At 36.7% G+C, this 23,054-nt stretch overlaps 2 protein-coding genes across 4 annotated transcripts; both read right to left on the bottom strand.

Annotated features, from left to right (window-relative positions):
* On the bottom strand, window positions 1-22,841 carry LOC136260542 (importin subunit alpha-1-like). 3 transcript variants are annotated; one of them, XM_066054320.1, is made up of 19 exons: window positions 22,675-22,841; window positions 22,532-22,576; window positions 22,315-22,475; window positions 21,688-21,735; window positions 20,140-20,187; window positions 18,705-18,877; window positions 18,565-18,653; window positions 18,384-18,515; window positions 18,268-18,330; window positions 18,144-18,212; window positions 17,959-18,087; window positions 17,840-17,893; window positions 17,723-17,773; window positions 16,683-16,757; window positions 16,566-16,634; window positions 14,418-14,459; window positions 14,308-14,365; window positions 2,108-2,196; window positions 1-204 (listed from the first exon to the last, which is right to left on the bottom strand). In XM_066054320.1, the coding sequence occupies exons 1-19, from the start codon at window positions 22,771-22,773 to the stop codon at window positions 184-186; spliced, it is 1,515 nt and encodes a 504-aa protein (XP_065910392.1). In that variant the 5' UTR covers window positions 22,774-22,841; the 3' UTR covers window positions 1-183. The 3 variants fall into 3 exon arrangements, with proteins under 3 accessions (XP_065910392.1, XP_065910391.1, XP_065910393.1); XM_066054319.1 differs by having other exon boundaries at window positions 1-188; XM_066054321.1 differs by lacking the exon at window positions 2,108-2,196 and having other exon boundaries at window positions 1-188.
* Window positions 2,108-10,191, bottom strand: LOC136260541 (uncharacterized). The gene is made up of 2 exons (XM_066054317.1): window positions 8,727-10,191; window positions 2,108-7,522 (listed from the first exon to the last, which is right to left on the bottom strand). Exon 2 carries the CDS (start codon window positions 7,513-7,515, stop codon window positions 4,561-4,563), a length of 2,955 nt encoding a protein of 984 aa, XP_065910389.1. The 5' UTR covers window positions 7,516-7,522; window positions 8,727-10,191; the 3' UTR covers window positions 2,108-4,560.
* Window positions 22,842-23,054: the final 213 nt, after the last annotated feature.

Below are 23,054 nucleotides of genomic sequence, written 5' to 3'. Positions count from 1 at the left end.
TATAGAAAACAGTAAAATGATTATCCAAATTAATTTCTTATGCATATATTAATACACTAAAAAATATATTCATGTATATATACTCATTAGTAGTTATGAGTCATTTATTATAGTCAAACTATTGCATGGTTGACTGTAGAGAACTGCAATAATCCAGTAGACATGTCAGTAATGGTGTCTTGGTTATTCTGTGCAAATATGGAACTTTGAACCAATTTATAAAGTACATATTGTTTAATTAATACAAATTTGTTGTACCAGGAGCCCATAACTACCACAAGGTGTCTTACAATGTTTTTGAGCTCCTGTGTCTATACACATACCCTGAGACCACCTTAACTTGCTATGACTATATGTGACCGGATCTGCAAAAACCCAACACAATTGCACATTTCTTGAATTCCTGTTTATTAAATATGAAAGCCAAATACATGCTCTGGCAAAGTTTCAACCTCATATGCCAATAACTTTGGGAGTTACAGCCCTGCAAAGTAGCAGCAACAGAAAGATTGGTTTGTATAGCAAGTATAATTAGTAAATTACAGGCACTTACTAAAGCAGCTGTAACTTACAAGCAGAATGACATACGGAGTTGAAATTTGCACATCCTGTTCACCATGAGTAGGGGAATCGATTGTTTTTCTCTGTATCACCTTTTTTCACTACACACAAAGCAAAATTAGTGAAGAAAGATCGATCATGTACTATTGTTTCAGTGTAAATAAATACCCATTACTTCCACATCCTTGTGTCTACTGCAGCGAAACAAAATTCTCTTGAGTAGATCTAGACAAATAAGATGATATTCAGGCTTTTATTGTTAGTCTCTGTCTTCACTAAGAACAAAGCGTTCAAAAAAATTAACGGATTTTTTTTTTACTAGTACGCAAGTATTTCACCCATTGCATTCAATGCTTTATACTGTAAATTTAGGCTTGCTTGACTGTGTAGGGTTCTCGCAGATCCGATCACATATTATATATTACAATTGATTATTACAATATTATTACACACATATTATTAATGTTATCAAGGCTCCATTGTTCATAGGAATTGTCCCACATAATCATGTATCTTGTAATTACTGCATGGATTCCTACTTTAATAATTTCTAATTTGTTTACTTTTTGTTATAGAATTGCAATGACATACCATATGCATAAAAATTTCAAGGTACATAATTTTTGCGAATTAACATTTTTTGTGGTTTTTATTTTCAAGGATTACCCGTTTTTTTCACTCAGAACAGCATAGAATGATTAGGATGAAAATTTAGCGGACAGTCAGCAATTGTAAAATACGTGAAAATTATGTTCCTCACAATCCTGAGAAATGTGTACCTATATGGTACATGTGTAATGTTTTATTAGAAAACTGTACATGGTTGTTGTATTAGGGCGACTGCTCTATTAGAATATCTTGACATTGTTGCTAATCTCAATGAGCTTCTAGTGCAGGTAACTCATGTGAGTCATGATCATTATGCTTTGTTTTCTGTATTGAAACCAACCATTACAAGTCAAGCTATCTATACTCCCTCTAACAGTAGCATAGCATTTCAAATAAATTATGTTATTGTCTAGATACATGCTTGTAAAGAAAAGTGGTCAATATGAAAACTGAACATCTCGGTATGAATTCTTTGTATGAAAATGAAGACAAGAAACATTGGAGATCAAAGGCAAAAGGTAATTAAGGTGCAGAGAGTGGACATTTATCAGAATCCCAAAGGCATGTGCTGTGTGTGAGTTTTGTTTTTGTAGCATACAATGAAGATTGTACAAATAACCTCTAGGCCTCTAGGCCTCTAGGCTGTTGACTAAGGCTATAGACTTGCTGGCAGGTAGATCAAACTTCAGATATCAATAAAGAAGTAGTATCGGTGCTTCTGAAAGGGATATTAAATACACCAAGACTTTTCTGTGAAGGCATTTTTCGTCAGGTAAAATAATTCAATTGTGTTATTTTTAACAGCAGCATCTTTGGGGTGATCTCCACTATACAGTACTACTCCACTATCTGTAGTAAGCAAAAGTATTCCAACCATTACCCATTATTATACAGTGACATGCTAGTGTAATTGTCTATGTACTCATTGATTACATACCTCATTAAAGTATCTTTCTATAATTGCTAGTGCTGCATTATATACCAGTGGATTAGCATGTTGTTGAAGACTCTCAATCTTATCCAAACCTACATGTTATATCCACTTATTAAATTAACAATACTATTGTTTACAATCAATTTACAAGCATATATACGAAAAGTTTGGAATTTTCAACTAGAGTAGGGACCATAACACATTGATAAAAAGTACTGAAACAAGCTGGAGTAGTGCATGATATTAAATCACACAGTAAAACAGTAAGAAGTGTTATTTCCCTACTGTGCTCAAGATACCATAATGGAAATGTACAGTAGGGATATATATTTAGACTATGGTACGCATAGTATGCTTTGAAGTTTGGTCATTAATGAGGTATTTAAAATCCAATAGATACCTGTGGGTAGGTATCTAAACTGGTTAGATACCCATGACAATTTTTTTTTGTCTCATGCGTTACAAGTTTAGCTGGATTCCAGTCACAACCATCAGAAATCATCACTAGAGTGTGAAGAAAACATCGCTGGATAATAGAGATGATCGTATTCATCTAGGAAGCCTACCAGTGAGTTGTTATAACACTAATTCGATCAGGAAGCCGCCGTTATTGGCAGTGACTGGAGCCGTACGAGCCATAGTCTAAATTGATTATCGCCCAAATCCATGGTATCTTCGTAGAGACCTTCGGAGTGGCACATAATCACCAACCTTAGGAGTGGCAAATAATCACCAACCTTAGGAGTGGCACATAATCACCTTGGGCTTTGCCCTCGGTGATTATTGTGCCATTCCTCAGGTCTCTAAAATAGCGAAAATACCTCAATTTGTGCAATAACCTACACATATATAAATGTAAAACACTTATTATTGTGTTACTGTGATTTAATATCGTGCACTACTCCAGCTTGTTTCAGTACTCTATTTTGATGTGCTATGGTTGCTTCAGCCGGACATGTGCCTTTTGGCAAACCGCAGTACGTACAATGCATTCGTCATGGACTTACCAGTGTCCTCCTTTGTGTCCCATTCATCTTTGCTAACAGCAAAAGGTGTCAATTTGGTGGTAGTACGTGATAGCTTCCCTTCATAACAGAAATCGTCCATATTTTCATAGTCACTACTTTGATTGCAGAGGTGCTTTTTTGAACAGTTCTTGATTCACAATGCTGTGTAACGGGTTGAACATAGCTGACAATGGAGCGTAATGGATACTTCACTCTTCAGACGATAATTGATAGCTGAGGCACACAGTGCCACTTCAAATGTGGTATGCGTGGGTTCACCAGTCATAATAATTTCATTTTACAAAAAAGTTAACAAACAAGTACACAAAAAAATTTGGAATTGTCAAACAGTAAAAAAATTACTCCCGTAGCCTTAGCCATTATCGGGTTATGCTTGCCATTCAGTCAGTCACTAGAAATTCTGTTTAATAATACATTTTAAAACTTTCATAGCAACTTGTGGAAAGTGTTTTGGGTCAATCTGAAGGCTTGTTTGGGCTTAGTTTTACCTGCTTCATCATCATCAGGGAAAAGCGAGGCTAATTTTTGTGTGATGTTTTTTCATGGGCCACGCCTACACCTTTGTGGTCCCTACTATACAGTACTATTGTACTGTATGATTGATTACCACTTGGCCTGTTACTTATTTATTTTGTAAAAGGAATTTCCAGTGTGAAATGGCAAGCGACACAAAGACAAGTACAGAGATTGATGAAGGACTGTTCTTAACTGGGGTAGTGGAGACTGGGTACTACAGAACTATAAAAAATATTATAATCTTGCAATTCATAATCCAATTGCAAAGATTGTATGTAAGTGCGTGCATGCATGTGTACACAAGTACTAGCCTTACATACACACTGTGTTTACAATAGGGTCCCAGTAACCCAACGGAGGTACAATGCAGAGTAATTTAAAAACTATTTTAGGAGGGTATCAAATTTGAGATTGTACTTACTTAATTAAACCCCAATATAAATCTAGTACAAATAGTGGGGTTTACTGGATAATTGAATCGAGTTTAATGTAAGTTTTATGATATAATACATTTGGTTTTAAAAAACCCCTCTGGCATGAAATGGAGGGCAAACAGTGACAATGGTAGAGAATAGCACTAGAAATTGTATTTGTATGGTCAATCCTGTAAGGAAATATTAAGTCTACTATACAACTAGAGAACAAAATACTCTAATAGAACAGTCAAGAATATCCTAACAGAACAGTCACACATGCTTTAGAAAGAAAAAAAAATGATGGAAAGAAAAATAAGCAAATATGTTCAGAGAGTTAGTGGTCTTTAATTTGTCAAGTAGTATCATAGGATACTGTAAAGTGTTAATTCCCAGCTCCACTGGTACACACACATTCTGAAATCACAAAATAAATTTAACAATTTATGCATGGTTATCACAATGTGAACATGTGTTGTGTGGGAAATGACTGTTGTTATTATAAGTCAGGATCAATTACAAGCAAATCATCCCGTAAATTCTCATAACTTCCTGCTACTACTGCTGAATTGTTTGAAGTGTTTATCATTGATTCCAAGGATAGCAGTTTACACTTTCTATGAAAATAGCTGTCCAAATCCTGGTGTAAAACGTACTGTAAAAAATGAGCGATAACTATTCCAAGAAATATCAGCATACCCAAATATACCAGGATATCAAAAATCACAGCATACATCATTGGCATTTCTGGAGCATAACTCAAAAACAATAATGCAATACAGCCAAGGATACAACCATAAACTGAATACAATGCACCATTGAAAGAATTTTTAAATGGCTGAAAAATAGTAAGAAAAACTAAATATATCAACAAAATTGCTGTAAAAATTTCTGCAGTAAAGTTGGCTGGCACAGAGTCTAATCCACACACAATAACGCGCAGTAGTAGTTCAATGCCCAAGAAATAGTAACAATTATCCTTCAATGGAGCTTGATATGCATCCAAAAATGGCTTCAAAAATTTTGCAACAAATTTATAACGTAAAAAGTGTTTGGGGACAAGAAACAAAACAACAGTTGGAATCAGAATAAACAAAAATATCAATGAACAGAAGACCAATTGCACAATGAATTCTGCTCCCATAAATGGAATGCTAGTGTCCACAGCCCAGTACAGTTCTGTTTCTCCCGAATTCAAGTAGTGCACTTTTCTGTAAGAAAATCCTTTAGCAGTAGTCAGTATCATTTTATTACAAGCAAGAAGGTATAGGGTGGCTATTACAGGAATCACTCTCTTGCGTGTCAGTCTTTCAATGAACCTAAAACATCTGCTAGCAAATGACAACCCAATCACAATCACAATCATATAAATGGGGAAAAGAAACTGAAGCCATATAGTGGCATAACTGGTCATCCCATCATAAAAGCAAACCTCAAAACCAAGATCCAAATTTGCAAGCATAATTGGAATGTACATTTGGCGATGTTGCTGTGGAAATATTCTTGAACAGTATATACTCAATAAATTGATGTAAAGTAGAAAGCCATAAATATCACCATCCACTATTGTGAGGTTCAATACAAATAACAACACTACAAGTAATACACCAGCCACTGCACAGGCTAGTAAAAGAAGAACCCAAATGTTGGAGCATTTCTTACAGTTTGAAGTGCCAAAGACAGCACTATATCCTTTCATGCATTTTCCACATATTACTCCATCTCTGTTATTTAGACATTGGCTGTTGGATTCATTCAAATCAACACCAATTGTAGGTAGACGTGAGCAGTAATCCATGTAACATTTAGTGGTGTACATTAAATCTGATTTACAACTTTCAGAATTCACTGATGTCACTGAAATCCAGGAGTAAGGTGAGGTATTAAAAGTACCATCCATTACATTACAAGTTACACCTATTGCCTCAAGATGATGATTACATGCACACAGTCCATTAACAAGGATTAGTCCTAATGGACACCTTCTTAGTTTAACAATGAACGTGTATGTTGCATCATCATCTTTATTGACTGTTTTGAGAGTAAGCACGCACCATTCAGTAGAATTTGACTTCACAGTATATGTAATATTAGTACAGCTGTTGTATATAAAGTTGATTTGATGAGATGAGCTGGAGTAGACTACTTCACATTGTGGTGTATTAGTCACTGATTCTGCTGATGCTACATAAACAGCTGTTTTGTATTTTGACAAAGTCTTTAATGGTATAGTAATACTTTGGCCTGGATAAATTGTAGGAGAAATTGTGATATTGGTGGAACAAGTAGTCTGGTTGTGACCACAATAGCAAATACTGTTATTATTGTCATTTTCAGCTATGCCATCACAGTCTGTGATATTATATTCTAATATAAATCCTCTATTCTCTTTTATTACTAATTTTCTTACATTTATGGACTTCAGATCATGCACTCTTTCATAATTAACTACTAAAGATGAAGCTTGTTTGCCTTGGCTAGTTATATTCACACACCAAGGACTCTTAATAAATAAGCTCCTTGGCAGCTGTGGTGCAATTTTTATTGTAATGCTGCTTCCATAAACTTTCACTGATAAAAAGAGTTGTACTACACCAACAGTAGTTTTACAGTGCCGCAGAAGCAGTTTTTGTGATGAGATGTATATTGTATATGGGACATGACATTTTGTTTTCATCTTAATGTTGACATTGTTGTTTATGAAAGTGCAGTTGAATGCTTTTTGCCTATTGGTCAAATATGAAATCAAAACTGATGGCTCATTGTTAGACACAAAGAAGCTATGACGTCCATTAATGATGTTTACTGAAAGCCATTTCCGGTGCATAACTACTGCACACAATGCAGGGAAGCTTGAACCACTGTACATCATGTATGAACAGTCACTGTAAATGTTGCACAGATTAATCATTACACATGAAGATGTGTTGGTTGTTGAGACATATAAATACATGGCAATATCAAGGTAGTTCTTATAAGCAATATTAAACAACAATATTTTCTGGAAATTTATTGCATATACTGCATAGCCATTGACGTTTTTAAACACAACACTTGAAAATTTTATGGCTGCTACATTGTGCAAGAGGATACTGGATGGCTCTGATATGTCAAGGCCAGCAAATGTAGCACTACAGTTGATTAGTGTGATATTGGTCACTTGAAGAACACTGACGTGTGCAAATACCAGCAGGGATGCAGAGTCTTTGCAACTGATAGTTGCACCATTTCCAATAATGACAAAACTTGTACGATTACCAATCACCAAAGCATCTCTTAACTCATAAACTTGAGGATCAAAGTACAATATTCTACAGCTATTTAAAACAGTTGACCAACTGTAACATGGAAGTGGTCCACAAGGTTTAATGTAACATTTAGAATCATCACGTTGAGCTAATATCAATGCTAAACTGTTAACCAAAGCTAAAGTAATGAGGATTAATCTAATCATGGTGAAGCTATAAGGAATACAAAAGATAATAAAGACATGATGTGATGCAACCAAATACCAGTTCATGATAAATCATAATTCTCACTGGTCATGGTATTAGCACTAAGGAATAATTGCACTGTACTTGTGTATTAGAGTTGAGACCAGAAGAGGGTGATCACGTGTCATCAAACATCTTGTGATAAGTTAACTAGTTATTAATTAATAATTATTCCATACAACCCACAATACCTTAACAAGTACATCAATTATATGTGAATAGATTTTAGAAAACAGATCCAAATCGCACAATAGATATAAACGTTTTAACACATATGAAATTTACACAGAGATGCATCATTTTATTAACTTTCAGACTACTTCTAGCACTTGTAGCTGCTTGTAGAGTTTCCTGCCTAACAAGATAGAAAATCTGAACAGTTGGATAAGCGAAGTAGTAACACAAGTGCTCACAACGGGGTGAGAGGTGGGGGCCAAGTGGTGAGCAAGAGGTTAGACTTCAAACTAGAGGTATACCATGACTGAAGTACAGACATGAATTTACAGGGCTGTGCTGGCTCCTTAGTGACTGATATGCAGCAAAAATCACACAGAAAATGTTGTTCAACTATATGAGTCCATCCATCCTGTGCACCAGAGGTCCTTCACAATGCCTGAAACCGCCAATTGAGCTTGTCATACCATCCAGAAAAGACGTCTGTTAAAATCAACCTAAAGTCTTTGAGCAGGCTGTAGGACCAGGTGTCCTACAGCCCTTAGCACTTGTGCTGTAAAGCATTAATAAATTTAAAAATAAATAAACCTCGAGTAGTGTGAGTAAAGCTGAGGGTAAGCTGAGGGTCAAAACCAATAGACTGCATGGTAGTGTAGCTATCCACTAGTGGTGTTAGTTTGATTTTTCCTGATGTGATTTGGATCATTTTTGTAAAATCCAGTCACGTGTATATATATATATATATATATATATATATATATAAATCCTTCCTATCTCTCTAAACATCCCAACACATCATATGGCTAGCCTAGCTGAAAAAGAAAGTGCTAAATTATCCACAACTCTTGTGAATGTAACAAAGCACATTGTAGCAGCATAATTATAGGGGTGTGTGTACTATATACTTATATTTACAATTGTAACAAAGTGTACAACCAAGTACTGCCAGTGTCCAAATGATCCTAGCAACATACAATGTAAGACCAAACATTCATACCTTCAGTAACTCTTTATCAAGCCAAATTATTGGACTTCAAAAGCTACAGTAACCTCTATCCCAGCCTTATAGTACCTAGTGAAATTTGTTAAGTATGTGGCTCTTGCCTTTTATAATAATTTAGAATGCCTGCAATATTTTATCTATACTACTTTCACAATACCTATTAATAGTACAATAGAGGGTTTGCAAAACGTGACATCAGATAGGGAAAGCTATAACCATTCTTGGTGGTATATTGTTGTTGATTCATAGTAACATGTCACAGTGGCTTAATCTCCGTAGTGTGACTGGATTGATTGTCGCGGTGTTCATCATTTGTAATGAGTGGAATGTGTATAGAAGCAGAATGGCCTCTTTGTGTCTCAGTAATTGATATTCAGGGCATGCATTCACTCATAATTTCCTGAATTAATTGCAGAGTCGCTTCTTTAATGCTATATAGGGTGGAACATAGCTGAAAAGAAAGCAAATGACCATTTCTTGTTTTGGGACATACATTCAGCCTTAAAGTATGTAGTGCCATTTTTTTTCCATTGATTTGGTATGCAATGGTTCACCATATTATGCTACTACAAAAATGTAAACAAACAAATATATAAAGAAAATGAACGTTTACTGGACCTTACTGATCTGTTTCATTTCTACGATCTCTACTCAACTGTAAATTTTCTTTACACTTGTGTATATAGCAAATTATCAACATCTGCCAACTTGATGTCTATTATCATCATATAGAAAATCCAGATTCAAACAAGGAACTTTGGTACACTACGCTGCCTCATGCTGAATGCCTTGATTTGCTGTCTTACCATATTAAAATCAACTATCACATTGGACTGACAAGAATAACTTAGTTCGTGCATATACTAGTCTGCTATCCTAGCAATGAAAATGGTATCTCCATGTTGTTTCTTACATTGTAGCACACACTAAAACCACATGCATGATGTTCAATCTAAGCTCTAGTAATTGAATAATCCCATCTTTCTAGGTGGTGGAATGTTTTTTTTTTACACTTGTGTGCATCTGTTTACAAGAAAGTCATCACTGATGGGACTTTACCTCAGCCTGCAGCCTTGGTAATTACGTTTGTCGGTAGCCTTGCCAACATTGTCCTCAGCTGAGCTCTCTAAATAACATAGAAACCTTGTCGGTCCATTCTAACTAATACTTAAAATACAAATGTATGAAGAATCTAGTGAGAATGGACTTGCATATCATGTAATTGCTAGTATTTAAAAAAAAAATGAAGTAGGGATCTATGCAATAAAAGTAGTGAAACAAGAGATAAATGATGGTATTACAGCATAGCTCAGTGGGAAAGTCCCTACTTTGGCATTGGTGTGTAGCTAGACCAATAAGGGGTGAAGTCATCTTGCTTGCTGTTAAGTAAACAGCTAGATTGTTAAGAGGTGAGGTCCTTGTACTCTATCATTATTAGTCCACCTAGATCTTGGGTGTGATCGCAAACCTAGGGATCTTAATCATGAACTTGCAGATATCTAGCTAGTATATCGCCAGGACTGAAGCGCTTCTGAAATCCATCTCTGAAATAATTCTGTGGCATCTATAATTGTTGCTGAAAGAAAGTGTTGATACGGAATATTAACGCCTCAATATGGTTTCGTTGGATGCAGAAGACAAGCAGCTCGATTGAAGATAAAAGAAAAGACAAGGCGCAGAGGGCCTACACTTGTCGAAACCCCAAAAGGCACATCCCACTGGTAAATTTGTTGTTGTAGCGTAAAACGGTGGCCGGGCGTTGCTTCATTTGGCTTCTAGCCTTGCAACTGTGGTCAGTGAGGCAGTGAAGCAATGAGACTAAAATTCGAGTTTTGGCAATTTTTAAAAATTCTATATCCAGCCACTTGTAAGTGTTTTGCTATATTTAATGCTGTTTTATATATCATATGGACTAGTACTACTCCATAAAGGTGATTTTCGTCACGTAAAATATCACTAGGGTGATTTTTTAAAGGTGGAATTTTGGGTGGCACATGAAATTTTCTGGGCGATCCCTACTTAAATGGTACTACCATACCATTGATAATCTGCACAAAAACAGCCAAGCTGTGATAAAAGGTGCGGCCCGCTTAAAAAAGCCTGGGTGAAAAATATTGTGGAATCAAAGGTGGCGGCCAACAAAAAGCATTAACATCATTGCAGCCATTTGTTGGCTGTAACCTTTGGTTTCACAAATTTTTTACTCAGGCTTTTTTAAGCGGGCCACACCTTTTTTCACAGCTTGGCTGTTTTTGTGCGGATATCACTTCTTTTAATGCAAGTTCCAAAACCAGCCTATGGTTGGCCTTGATACTTTCTTCGAAGACTGCATCAGACTTGAGGTAAAATACAGTGCATAGTATTTAATTACAAATACAAATACTAGAAATTTTCCAAATATAAATACAATTGCAAATACTTTTGTCAGGACAGTATTTAAATACAATTTCAAAACACCCACTTAATTGTACACCGTACACATGTTATCTTCTAATCTATACACATAATATTATTATTTTAGTTGTTACTATAACTACTGTTATTAAATTTTAAGGCAACATGCTAGCTCTATGTATGTACACGGGGTGTGTGTGCATTGTACGCTATTCATTACATCTAATAAAACATCAATCTTTTATGGAATGGGAGATGCCTTACCCTGAGGTAGCTTCCACAGCAGAAATGGTTGTTAATTATACCATTCAAGCACTATGGAGCAATGAATACATGAAAAGGGCGTTTTCTGGTTCCGTAAAACGAGTATGCTGTCCGCCCGCACCAGCTGTACTTGGCCACACGACACACTTGATATAGGCTATTTTCATAATAATTTTTGTAGTACTCAAAATAGAGCACACATTTTTAAACCAGGCGCACGCCCGTGTGTGTGTGTGTGTGTGTGTGTGTGTGTGTGTGTGTGTGTGTGTGTGTGTGTGTGTGTGTGTGTGTGTGTGTGTGTGTGTGTGTGTGTGTGCGTGTACCTATCTACCTATCTATGTTTGTCTGTACACACCCACGTGAGCAAAATCGTTAAATAATGATAAAAGCAGCTTTTACGTAAGAAGTAAAAGCGAAATGAAGTCTGTATTAAACTTCTGCACAGGTGAACTTTGCTCTGAGGTGGTTTCTTTTCGGATATGGGTGTGGCGACTTTCCTCAGACTTTGTAAATTACTTTCCCTTTGAGATTTTCAGGCATTTAACAAATGAAAAACAACGGTGCAGGCCTCGTATGCTACCAGGAATAGCCTATCGCTTCGAGTTGAAAGGGCCTTACGTTCGCAAACGAAAATGAAGAGCAGCTTTGAGGCTTTGTCGAGAGAATTTGTGGGAAAAAACATGATAGTCAAACTATAAAACAGTTTAGAAGATACTTTTGTGCGCAATATGTTGGTAAAAGCGGTTTGTTTGACAAGCGCTTCCTTAGCAGTGCATAGCAACGTAACTGAATGAATTGTAAAAATTTCATGAATTATGAGAATTAGCTAGCAATACTATTGCACAACTCAAAACTACCCTATTGGTTAAACAATAAAATAGTAATACATAGTTGGTTAATTCATAGTAGGATATACTATTTATGGTTAATTCCAGATGAGTTAGCTAGCTGCATGCATGGCGCCTGGTTTTTAGAAGTAGCACAACATCAACTTGTTTCTGAGCACTTCAATACAATACGTACATATAGAATGTTCTAGAATTTCCACAGATAGATCTACAAGTTATAATTCTAGTGTACAAAACCAGAAGTTTCATTTATAAAATAGAAATTAAGTGAGGTGAGCAAATGACAGAAGTGGCAGAGTGGTAAAGGGCTTGGGTATATAGGTGTGGAGGTCTCTGGTTCGAATATTTTCCAACACTTTTGTGCATATTTATGATTTTCTTACTTCTCAGTGACTGTTCTATTAGAGTATCTTGATAGCAACATGTTTGGTTTTGCTTTATGTCTCCTTAGCTAATACTCTCAGTACTTTCAAATCTGCACTACAATAGTAACTTCATGTACAGACCAATTTTCAAGTTATTCTATCAAGCTGATTACCCTGTAGGCGTGACAACAAATCACTTTTGTAATTTTCAAAATTACACATAATTCTTTTGTCCTTACTTTAGATCTGTACGAAAGTAGGGTTGTAAATGTGTTGCATTATGGCCTTACTTCCCTCCAAATTTGAAGTCAATCGAGTAAAGCACGCACGAGTTATTGTAATTTTTCTAAAGTATGTGAAAAGAAAATTACGTAAGAAGAAAAATACGAGGAAAATAAGACTAACTTTGAAGACGCATATCTTCTGTGCAGACTCAACTTATATTTGGAATAGGAGGTGAGGGACTTTCCACAGAAAAACTGGTTAATTTCTGTTCAGACAATATTGAACTATGAATGTGTGAAAATAGCTCTTTCTTGGTTCCTTTATAATACACACTTGTGTTGTGCATCTGCACTAACTGTACTTGGCTGCATGACACACTATTGTGTGTCCTGATTGCTGTGCTTGCATGGGTGGAACTGGTGCACTACCATCACTGAAAGTGTACACCAAGTGCATATAACCTTCACCTTCATTGTACAGTAGCATCACATGTTCGATTCAATGTTGGACCATGATTTCTTTTGTACTCACAAGGCCGGCTCTGGAGGGGGGGCCAAGTAGGCCATGGCCCATCCAACATTTTCCCAACTACAGTGACTAACAGTAGGAGAAGCCATATAATTACGCATGCAAGTCTGCTGCTTTTTAAAGTATGACTTACACTCAAACTTACCAAAACTTCTTGTAAACTATACTACTAAGCACTAGTCTGTACTAAGTCTTGACAGGAACATGCATCAAATTATTTGTGGGTGCCTTACTGTCTATGTGGTGCAATTTAGGCCACACCACTATTACAGTAGCAGTACTGTGGTCATTATTCGTCTAGCAACTGGAGCTTAGATTGAATGCTTGGGTGTTAATGAATGAATTCAGTGTAGTTATTGATTGTAATATCGGATAACTATATGCCCAACTGAAATTAGGCTAAATATGCTTCTAGATGGCATTTCCTAGGTGATAATTTTAAAAGTTTTCCTGGGGGGAGCACCCCCCTAGCAGGAGCATACTATGCATGCTGAGTGTGCCTCACACACTACCTACCACCAACCATGGATGGCCCACCCAACCCAATTTGGCCAGAGCCGGCCCTGACTCATAGTATGCCATGCTAGGTTTATTAGCCACACAACACATTACAGGATCCCCAATAGTATGACTTTTTTTCTGTGCAAGTATTTAGCTACACAAAATGAAAATTCTCAGCCAACACAGTCTGTAACATGTGCAAGAGTATTTCATAGAAATTTTCATATATTACTATTCCATCCAATATGTGCCAACACTGAATGCATAAAATGGCCTATAATTACATACAGTATTCCTGGTTTGCAAAATTACTATAAACTCTGTACTATTCAGGTGGCAGTATCATGCTATAATATGTATGTGTGTATGCACTTTACACGTGTCTTAATCTTAGAATGCATGTAGTCCATGTACAAACACACATTCATATATGAGAAAATAACAACACACCTCCAACTTCTTCAATCATTATGCACACCTGCTCCCTATGGTTAACCTTATCCACAGCCTGTGTGCAACCCATAGTGACAGTAGCGCTACAGGTCACCATAGTAACTCACCATTAAAATGTTATTGATGGCATCCAAGATGATCACAGTGACCTGAAAAATGTGATGAACAATGCTGTATTACATTCTCTGAGTATCAATGTAGAGTTACTCAATAAAATGGCTATGATGGAAAATATACAGTAGTCCCTCTGTTATCTGGCCATCGATTATCCATTATCTGAACTGTGGAAATGACTTATCTATTAGAGTATGTAGGTGTATGTTCTATTAGAGTATTTGACCTGTATATAAATAAATGGGTTTTTCATTATCCAGCTTTTCGGTTATCTGAATTCACCCAGTAGCGTGCTTGCTTGCTCTATACAGTGTAAGTGGTTGTTCTATTAGAATATTCTTAAACTGATATTGCAATGAATCCTCAGTTATCCAAATACCATAGAGTCTTTTTATTTAGCACATGTACATATTAAGTGCATATTACCTACCCGTTTCTCGTACTTAATCATGGCTGATAAGCGCATGTGGATGAACACGAAGCCACATTGTGTAAGGGGGCTCTAATCAGAGAGTGCAGTGACCAGTGTAAGCAGGGTTTAAATTGTAGTATGAATCAGCATTTAAACAAAGGTCTTCTGGCTAATGTTTTCTGATCTGGACGTTTACTTATTTGTGTGTTAGTTAGCTTTGTATGCTTTGGTCTGTATATGTCATTAACTTTTGTACACACACAACATGAGACGAAGCTACACAACAGAAGAAATGCTAGAGGTTTGCTAATAGTAGTGCTGTTCACTTTCACTGATTAACCAATTAATCAATCAGAGATTCCCAAAACTTCAATAACCAGTGATCAATATTAAATAACCGATAATCGGTTGCCAATTATTTCACTCAAATACACACTAACATTTAAACAGCTTTTGAGTGCTGAACACTGTAATTTGGTGACTGGGTCTTGGTATGATGCATTTTGTTATGTATCAATAGTCACCCACAAGAATTTAATGTCAATCACACAAGCACATGTGCTCCATAAAGAGATATTGACTGTTTGAAACCATCATGATGTCTAAATAGTGGAATTTAATGATACAATTATCGTCAATTATTGGTGGCCAATAAACTGGTAATTAAAATTTTGTAGGTGCACAGCTCTAGCTAATAGTGAGTAGTGCGAAATTTCACAAAGTACAAAGCCAAATACATGCCTTTACTATACTTACCAAGCAAAGTGGTTTTCTGTAGTATGCTCCACACAAAGGATTCATTGCACAAAAACTGGACTCAAAATATTGGTACATGTAATGACAGCAATTCATACCACCCCAAGAGAGTGAATCCATAATAATCACAGCAAGGTTTATTTATTAGGCGTATGCGCTTAACAACTATATGTTAATCACAATATTTTTTCGCGAGCTTTTATTAGGCGTATGCATCTTAACAACCAGACTCTACGGTATCTAGTTATATGGAGAAGTGAATTTGCTTGATATGTTCCTTAAATTACTTACATGCATTTACTATAATAGAATGTACACTACTAATGGCATGTTCTAATTGAACAATCACAGTTGTAAGGTGTTCAGACAATTGAGATGTTTGGATAACCAAGGATGCATTATAGGATTTTTCATCAGACACAAACGTACAGCTACAGGCTTACACATAGACCACACAAGAGTTAAATTGTAACATGAAGCTTCCTCTCATTTCATGCCTGAGCGCAGTGAGGGTGCTACTAAGGGCCTGAGGGTTTTCTAAATCCCATAGTACCATTGGTTTTTAACATCTAACTTACTTAGACTACAACTCGTTATTGTATCTCGAGTTGATAGTTACTTGTAAACAAGAGTACAAACAAGCCCATTACACCTCCCTCTACTTTGGTATGGGTGGTTTAAATGCCCATGCATTGCCAATGTTACAGGCATGTAATTTCCATGTTTCGTATCGTCTCATAGCATAGTCTTTATAGGACACAAGTGTGACACTATGGGATTTAAAGACCACGTTTTCAGCCAATCAAATTTCAGTATCAAATTTGTTGTAGCCTAAAATATACGGTATGCTCAAATCACCCATTTCATATAACCAAAAGTATGTACATGATAAAAAATAAACAAGGCAAATCCCCTTAGTAAGTAGCTACCATTAATTCAGTATAGTAATTGCAGACACATAGCAAACTGTCACCTTAGCATCCTTTATAGTCAATAGATCACAGAGTGGCCTCAGTACTCCAGCCTGCAACAAATGGCACACCTACACACAGTACAAATCAAACAGATAATATACAGCTACATAATCAACCTGTTGAATTGTTCCACCAGCAGCAATATTAGCTACTGCCCATACAACCTCCCTCTGTGCTTGTTCAGTAGTGCCCTAGACAAAATGATCAAGTGCTCAGTAAATTCATGAGGATAGTACTGTATTATTACTTATGCACTAGAGAACTGTGATAAATATTTAAATGTCTTTAGCACCCATGTATATAATTTACTAACATAGATGATACAGTGTAGAGAATGTTGACTCCATTACCATACCATCACTTTCAATGTAATATCCCCTATACATATATTCAAGAGTGTTGAACGGGTGCATTACCTCATGATTAATGACTGAGTGAAATAACATGGATATTTCAGTAATTGTTTGTTTATATTGCCATTAAGGGTTGCTGTATTTAACCCAATTTGGCCACAAAACCAAGTGAAAGCATGATAGCATTAAGGGAAATGGCTAATGCTAAAGTTCTGGCACTGCCAAGCAGATCCCCAGAAGGCACGGCAACACGCTCATTTGTGCAACCATTGTTTTAGCGAGCTGGAGTTATCTTAGGTCCTTACTACACTTTCTTTGTACAATAACTGTTGAATACTTGGTTGAATAACACGGAAAACTGGTGAACAAAGACCCATTGCCATGTTCAAATTACCATTTCATGTAAACGAACAAGTACTGAAATATCTGTGTTATTTTACACAATCATTAATCACGGGCTGTACACCATTCAACAACACTCTTGGTTTCTATTTTACACCAACTTGTGCTCTAGCACAATAAATGCATAAATTTAGCTTTTTTTACTCCCTATACTTAGTACAATGGATCCCAGTTGTCCACACACTGTTGTTCTCAGATAAGCGACTTTGCTAAGATAAATGAAACCCATTCATTTATATACTGAGTTTCTAACATAACGCACACACACAAGCATAAAACATTCCAACACATTTGGATGAAGTACATGTTCAGGAAACAGAGTCCAGACAAAAAATGATCCACTGTACATAAACCAGGCCATATGGCATACCATTTGTGAATATATTGATGAATTTACATACCTCAGCTAATAGGATAACCAGAGCTGGAACCAAATTGTACTGAATCACTACCTGCAATAAAGAAACACCATATAATAACATGTAATTACCCTCAAATGTAACTATACTAAACAACACCTCAATATGTTTCTGAGGACCCGCAGTGATGTTGGAAATAGCCCAGGCTGCCTCCTATAAACCACATTTACCATAATATATAAAACACAATTAGTAGCAGTCAATGAACAATTCTGTACCTTCTGTATGTTGGCCTTTTGGTGCCGCAACAATGATCCAAAGTTCTCCAATACTCCATTATCTAACATCAACCCTACATGTTGCTCCCTGCCAGTGATTATGTTACCAACTGTACGCAGAGCAGGCTCCTGTGTGCATACACAATTAACAGAGTAAAGCATTTTGTTGACCAGCTTCACCTTACCAAAAGTGTGATGTCATCCGATGACAAAAGAGACACAAGACAAGGAACAATACCACACTTGACAACAAGCTGTGTTTGGTATCAACATACAATGACATCACACATACATGTGACCTATTCTCACCTCTATCCTGTCAATACTGCTATCAGTTAGATAAGAGAGTATTCTACAAGCATCACTAACAACCTGTGATCACAAATACTATAACACAGCAAATTATACCAGTGTGTGTACACTACCTCCTTATCATTGTGATGTAATAAGCTGGTGAGAGTTGGCAACAGTTGGGTCACTGTCTCATAGCTAGGTGGTGGGTCTTTGTGCCGACAAAAGTTAGACAACGTCCAAATTGAATTTTTCAAAAATGGTCCCTGCAGATGTGATGATATACATCTATAGCAAATATCACAGTCTTCATACTGGATAGTACATGTTGGAGCTGATCAAGGTAATCAAAGGAAAGATGACACCATTTTTGATTAAAGTATCACGAAGGTTAGATCCATCACCTATGTACAACCACAATTAATTGGGTACACACTACTAGTACATAAGCTCACCAGCTATGTTGGCAATTGCCCAGAGAGCTTGCTCTTTGATGTTGTTGTGATGTGACGATAGCAGACGGATGAAATGAGGTATGGCTCCAGCATCCACTACAGCATAAGTCTGTTGGGATGTGCCTGAGGTTATGTTTGCTAGCACCCAAGCGGCCTCAAACTGTATTGCAACACTGTACAAGCAAAATATGAGTAGCTTATTAAAATTTGTGCAACCCATTTGTGAAATGATATGTATTTACAATTAACACGCATACACAAACTCACATACACACCACACTACATAATAGTAGCCACACTATGAGCACTGTGCTATAAAATTATTGGCTTAAACCAATGCAGTCAGGCAGCTCATTATTCATTACATTCACCTGACCGTTTTATTAGAGTTAGCTGAATGCTCTATTAGAGTATATATCTTAATCGTTTAATCATTGAGAAATGAAATGGTTAAAGTCCCTTCTCCTGATATCGAGGTTGGTCTCTTTTATATATGTTGGATTATTTCCATATCTTTCTTGTAGACTATATTGTAAATTATCTCATGTGTGGTCTTACAATTAGTTTAGTCTTGTGAGCAGTGTACACGTCTTGAAATGTTTGTGCAGGACTCAAGCATGACCTTGTCAGTGATCCAGTCGGCCTGATAACTAGCTAAGTGCATAAAAATTGTTAAGCCATTTTTGAAGTGGAATGTTAATTTGGAATCTGGAATCTTAATCTGGAATATTGGTTTGGAATCAATAATCTTTCTATAAAAAATGATGAGATCTAGAATCTTACATGTGATTTTTTGGGTGCATGTTGGACCTCTCAGGTATGGACAAAGAGACAAACAAATAATATCCTATGAGTTTTAAAGTAGATGCAGCCAATATAGTAATTCTTCATGTGTACATATATTTAGTCAGTAATATACCAAATGACAATTCAGCAATGACAACTTTCAGACTTGTAAGACAAATATATATTCTCTCATACACTCACACACACACGCACAACACACACACTCACACACACACACACACACACACTCACTCACTCACTCACTCACTCACACACACACACTGATCACACACAGACACACACAGACACACACACACACTTATGTACACTCACACCACACACACTCACAACACACACTCACAACACACACTACCACCACACACACACAACACATACACAAACAACACACTGATCACACACACACACACACACACACACACACAGAGCACACACACACACTCACAACACACACACGTATGTACACACACACTACCACCACACACACACAACGCAACACACACACAAATAACACACACACACACAACCACACAAACAACATACACACACACACACACACACAACCACACACAAACAACATACACACACACACACAACAACTATTATGCACAAGTGGAGTTCATCAACTAACCTGTTCATTCTGGAAAGAAACTGAACCAAATTAGGTACAATTCCACTCCTAACAATATACCACAAGTATTGATTTGTATAACTATAACACAATACATGCATAACACTGTCAGTATAAACACTGTTAAAGAGCTTGTGTATAAAAATTGTAATACTTCCCAACTCTATCAATACAATTAGAAGGAATTTTTAGTCTGATTAGGGATCATAGCCATAAAAAGTAGTGAAACAAGGGAGGTCGCCAATTTCTGCAGATATACATTTAATCCCTACTTCAGTCCATACTTCAGTCTATACCCAAGACTGAAGTAGGGATTAAATGTCCACTAGTATAGACTACAGGAGTAGGCGATCTCCCTTGTTTTACTGATTTTTATGGCTATGATCCCTAATCAGACTAAAATTTCCTATTTTTTCCTTCTACTTGTTTGTTTACTTTTTAAAAGACCAACGAACCCACACATACCGCATCAAAATGAAGAATGACGCCAGGAATTCCATTTTGCATCTGAACAAGTTCAATTATTACTGAAAGCAAAGTGTCATTACGCTTCATTTTCAGCTATGTTCATTACACAGCATTACAAGCGAAGAATACCACGTGAAGGACCTCTGCAATCAATCCAGTCACAATGGAAAATTCGGACGATTCCTGTTATGTAGGAAAGCCATCACGATGTGCTACCGCGGATTGACACCTTTCACTATCAGCAAAGATAAATGGGACACAAAGGAGGATACAGGAGTCCATGAAGCATGCATTGTACGTACTGCAGCATGCCAAAAGGCACCAGTCAGGCTGAAGCAATTTCTAACAGTGAAAAAATCAAACCTGTAGCCTTAGCAGTTGTTGAATTACATTTGTATGAAGGCATCAGGCAGGCAGGCAGTTAGTTAGTCAGTCAGCAGAAAATTCTACTAAATAAAAAAAATTAAATTCCGTAGTAACTTGTCGGAAACGTTTTAGACCACTCTGTAGACACTTTTGGGCTTGCTTATATCTCACCAATATTGCCAAGGCACCATGAAGATATTGTGAGGCTGGTTTTAGGGTAATATTTTCGACCAGAAAAGCCCAAACCTTCACGATCTCTACTATTGTATTGTATGATACAAAGTGGCAAAAACAAATTCCTTAATGGCAGGTGTGTGTGTGTGTGTGTGTGTGTGTGTATGTATCTGTAGTCAGAGGAGGTACAACATACGTTCAGTTATCAAAAAGAATTTGTGTTGATTGCATATTTTGACTTCTGAACTGATGCTCAACATTGCCTTTATGGGAATATGGATACTTTGAATACAATTTCCAGTGCTTTTCTCTTCCATTGTTGCTGTTTACCCTCCATTTTGTGTGGTAAGTTCTTGTGCATACTAATATCAAACTAATGGGGTTCACTGCACCATTAAAATATGCATAAGAACAGCTTCGATTGGCACCTAGTTTTCCCTCTAAAGTTGCTTTTTAATTGCTCTATACAAATCCTATGAGCTCATGTGATCGTGTCATACCTCCTCTGATCTGTAGTAATGCACACAGAAACAGACTCACTCAACAATCGCTTCAATTAAAGAGTGGTTGTCCATCGATAGCAGTTTTCTAAAATACAGAATTATAAAAATGGCATGACAATTTATACATTTACACCTACATAGTTGTGAAATTTTAAACGGTAGCTATCAAAAGTTACAAAAGCATGTAGTACGCAATTGTACAACACTTGAAATAAATGTTCACTATACAGTATATGCAAAATTTACATACAACTGACATAGGCCATTAGGCATTCGCAATTCATCACCATGATGATTAGGTTTTTGTTTCAACTTCAGTCACATTAACAGTAAAATCCCAAAGCCAATTACATTTCAGAAGACTCTGTTTGCATATCAATTTGTAATGAGCATAATTACACAGCGTGTTCACCTTGTGTTTCTATATTACATATTTACTGTGCTGCAGTCAGGACCCCAGTATATATTGGTGACTTACACAATTACAGCACAAGAGTAGGGAAATCAACTTGCACTCTATACGTATATACAGTGTGCGTAAATAGCGATAATACAATAACATTTGCAAATTCCTGTGTTGTAAATAACCAACATTTTGTGGCATTTCCAGTAAAGCATGCAGGAATTGACCTTGCTTGGCCTAGCTAACAAGCACCAATAGTACCTGATGTTTTGCACTCCAGCAAGTTGAATAGTTGTGTCAGCAGATTTTATCCTCTCAAAGATATCACTGATATTTGACTGACAAATTTCTCTGAGCAGTAAATTTTTATCAGCATCAGCTGTGATGTTTCTTCTTTTTAACAGCTCTGCCTCTCTCTTTGCCTGCAAGTCACAAATTGGCGCCTTTTTATGTTTGAGCATTCAATCAATTCACAAACCTTCCTTAATTCTACGGATACATCTGTTCTTCGCCTTTTTAACTCCTTCAAAAAGAAAACAGGGGGTAGATTAATCGCTCACTCTGGTACGTTTCTCTCTGCCACCTCACAGTATAAAATAGGGGTATTAACCGCCAACTTACCGATGGTTCCAGCCTGTTATTTTTAAACGATCTCAAGCGAGAGTTTTCTCTTTGGAGTGAGCCACAGTTTGCTGTACTACCAGTACCTTCACACAGCATCGTTGAAGGGTAAATAGATTTTTTTGCGGGCGGAGCACTGCAGTTGAGAGATCACGTGCGCGCATCTCTTGTTTCCATGGTAGCAACCTATATGTTAGCAGTCGAAGTTTGAGTTTTGCTGTGATTTAGATACTTATGTTAAAACCTATAAAAGCACAAAGGATACTGTAATGCGATCAATAACTTGTATTCTCTGGATGATATGATTCTGTTGGATAGCACCCTGCAGATTCAGATTGTGATGAACCATGGCTGGAATATGGCTTGCAGCATTACTGTTG

Source organism: Dysidea avara, chromosome 7, assembly GCF_963678975.1.
Source record: "Dysidea avara chromosome 7, odDysAvar1.4, whole genome shotgun sequence".
NCBI lineage: Eukaryota > Metazoa > Porifera > Demospongiae > Dictyoceratida > Dysideidae > Dysidea > Dysidea avara.
Note: the sequence above shows the minus strand (reverse complement) of the source record. Positions and strands in the feature narration are given on the sequence as shown.

Coding starts and splice junctions, on each gene's coding strand:
- LOC136260541 (XM_066054317.1), bottom strand. CDS start 7,515: ATGATTAGATTAATCCTCATTACTTTAGCTTTGGTTAACAGTTTAGCA.
- LOC136260542 (XM_066054319.1), bottom strand. CDS start 22,773: ATGCTGTGTGAAGGTACTGGTAGTACAGCAAACTGTGGCTCACTCCAA. Junction 16,635..16,682: donor CTGGTGGAACAATTCAACAG/GTTGATTATGTA, acceptor TACTGTGTGTAG/GTGTGCCATTTGTTGCAGGC. Junction 189..2,107: donor TAGAAAGATACTTTAATGAG/GTATGTAATCAA, acceptor ATATTTGCACAG/AATAACCAAGACACCATTAC.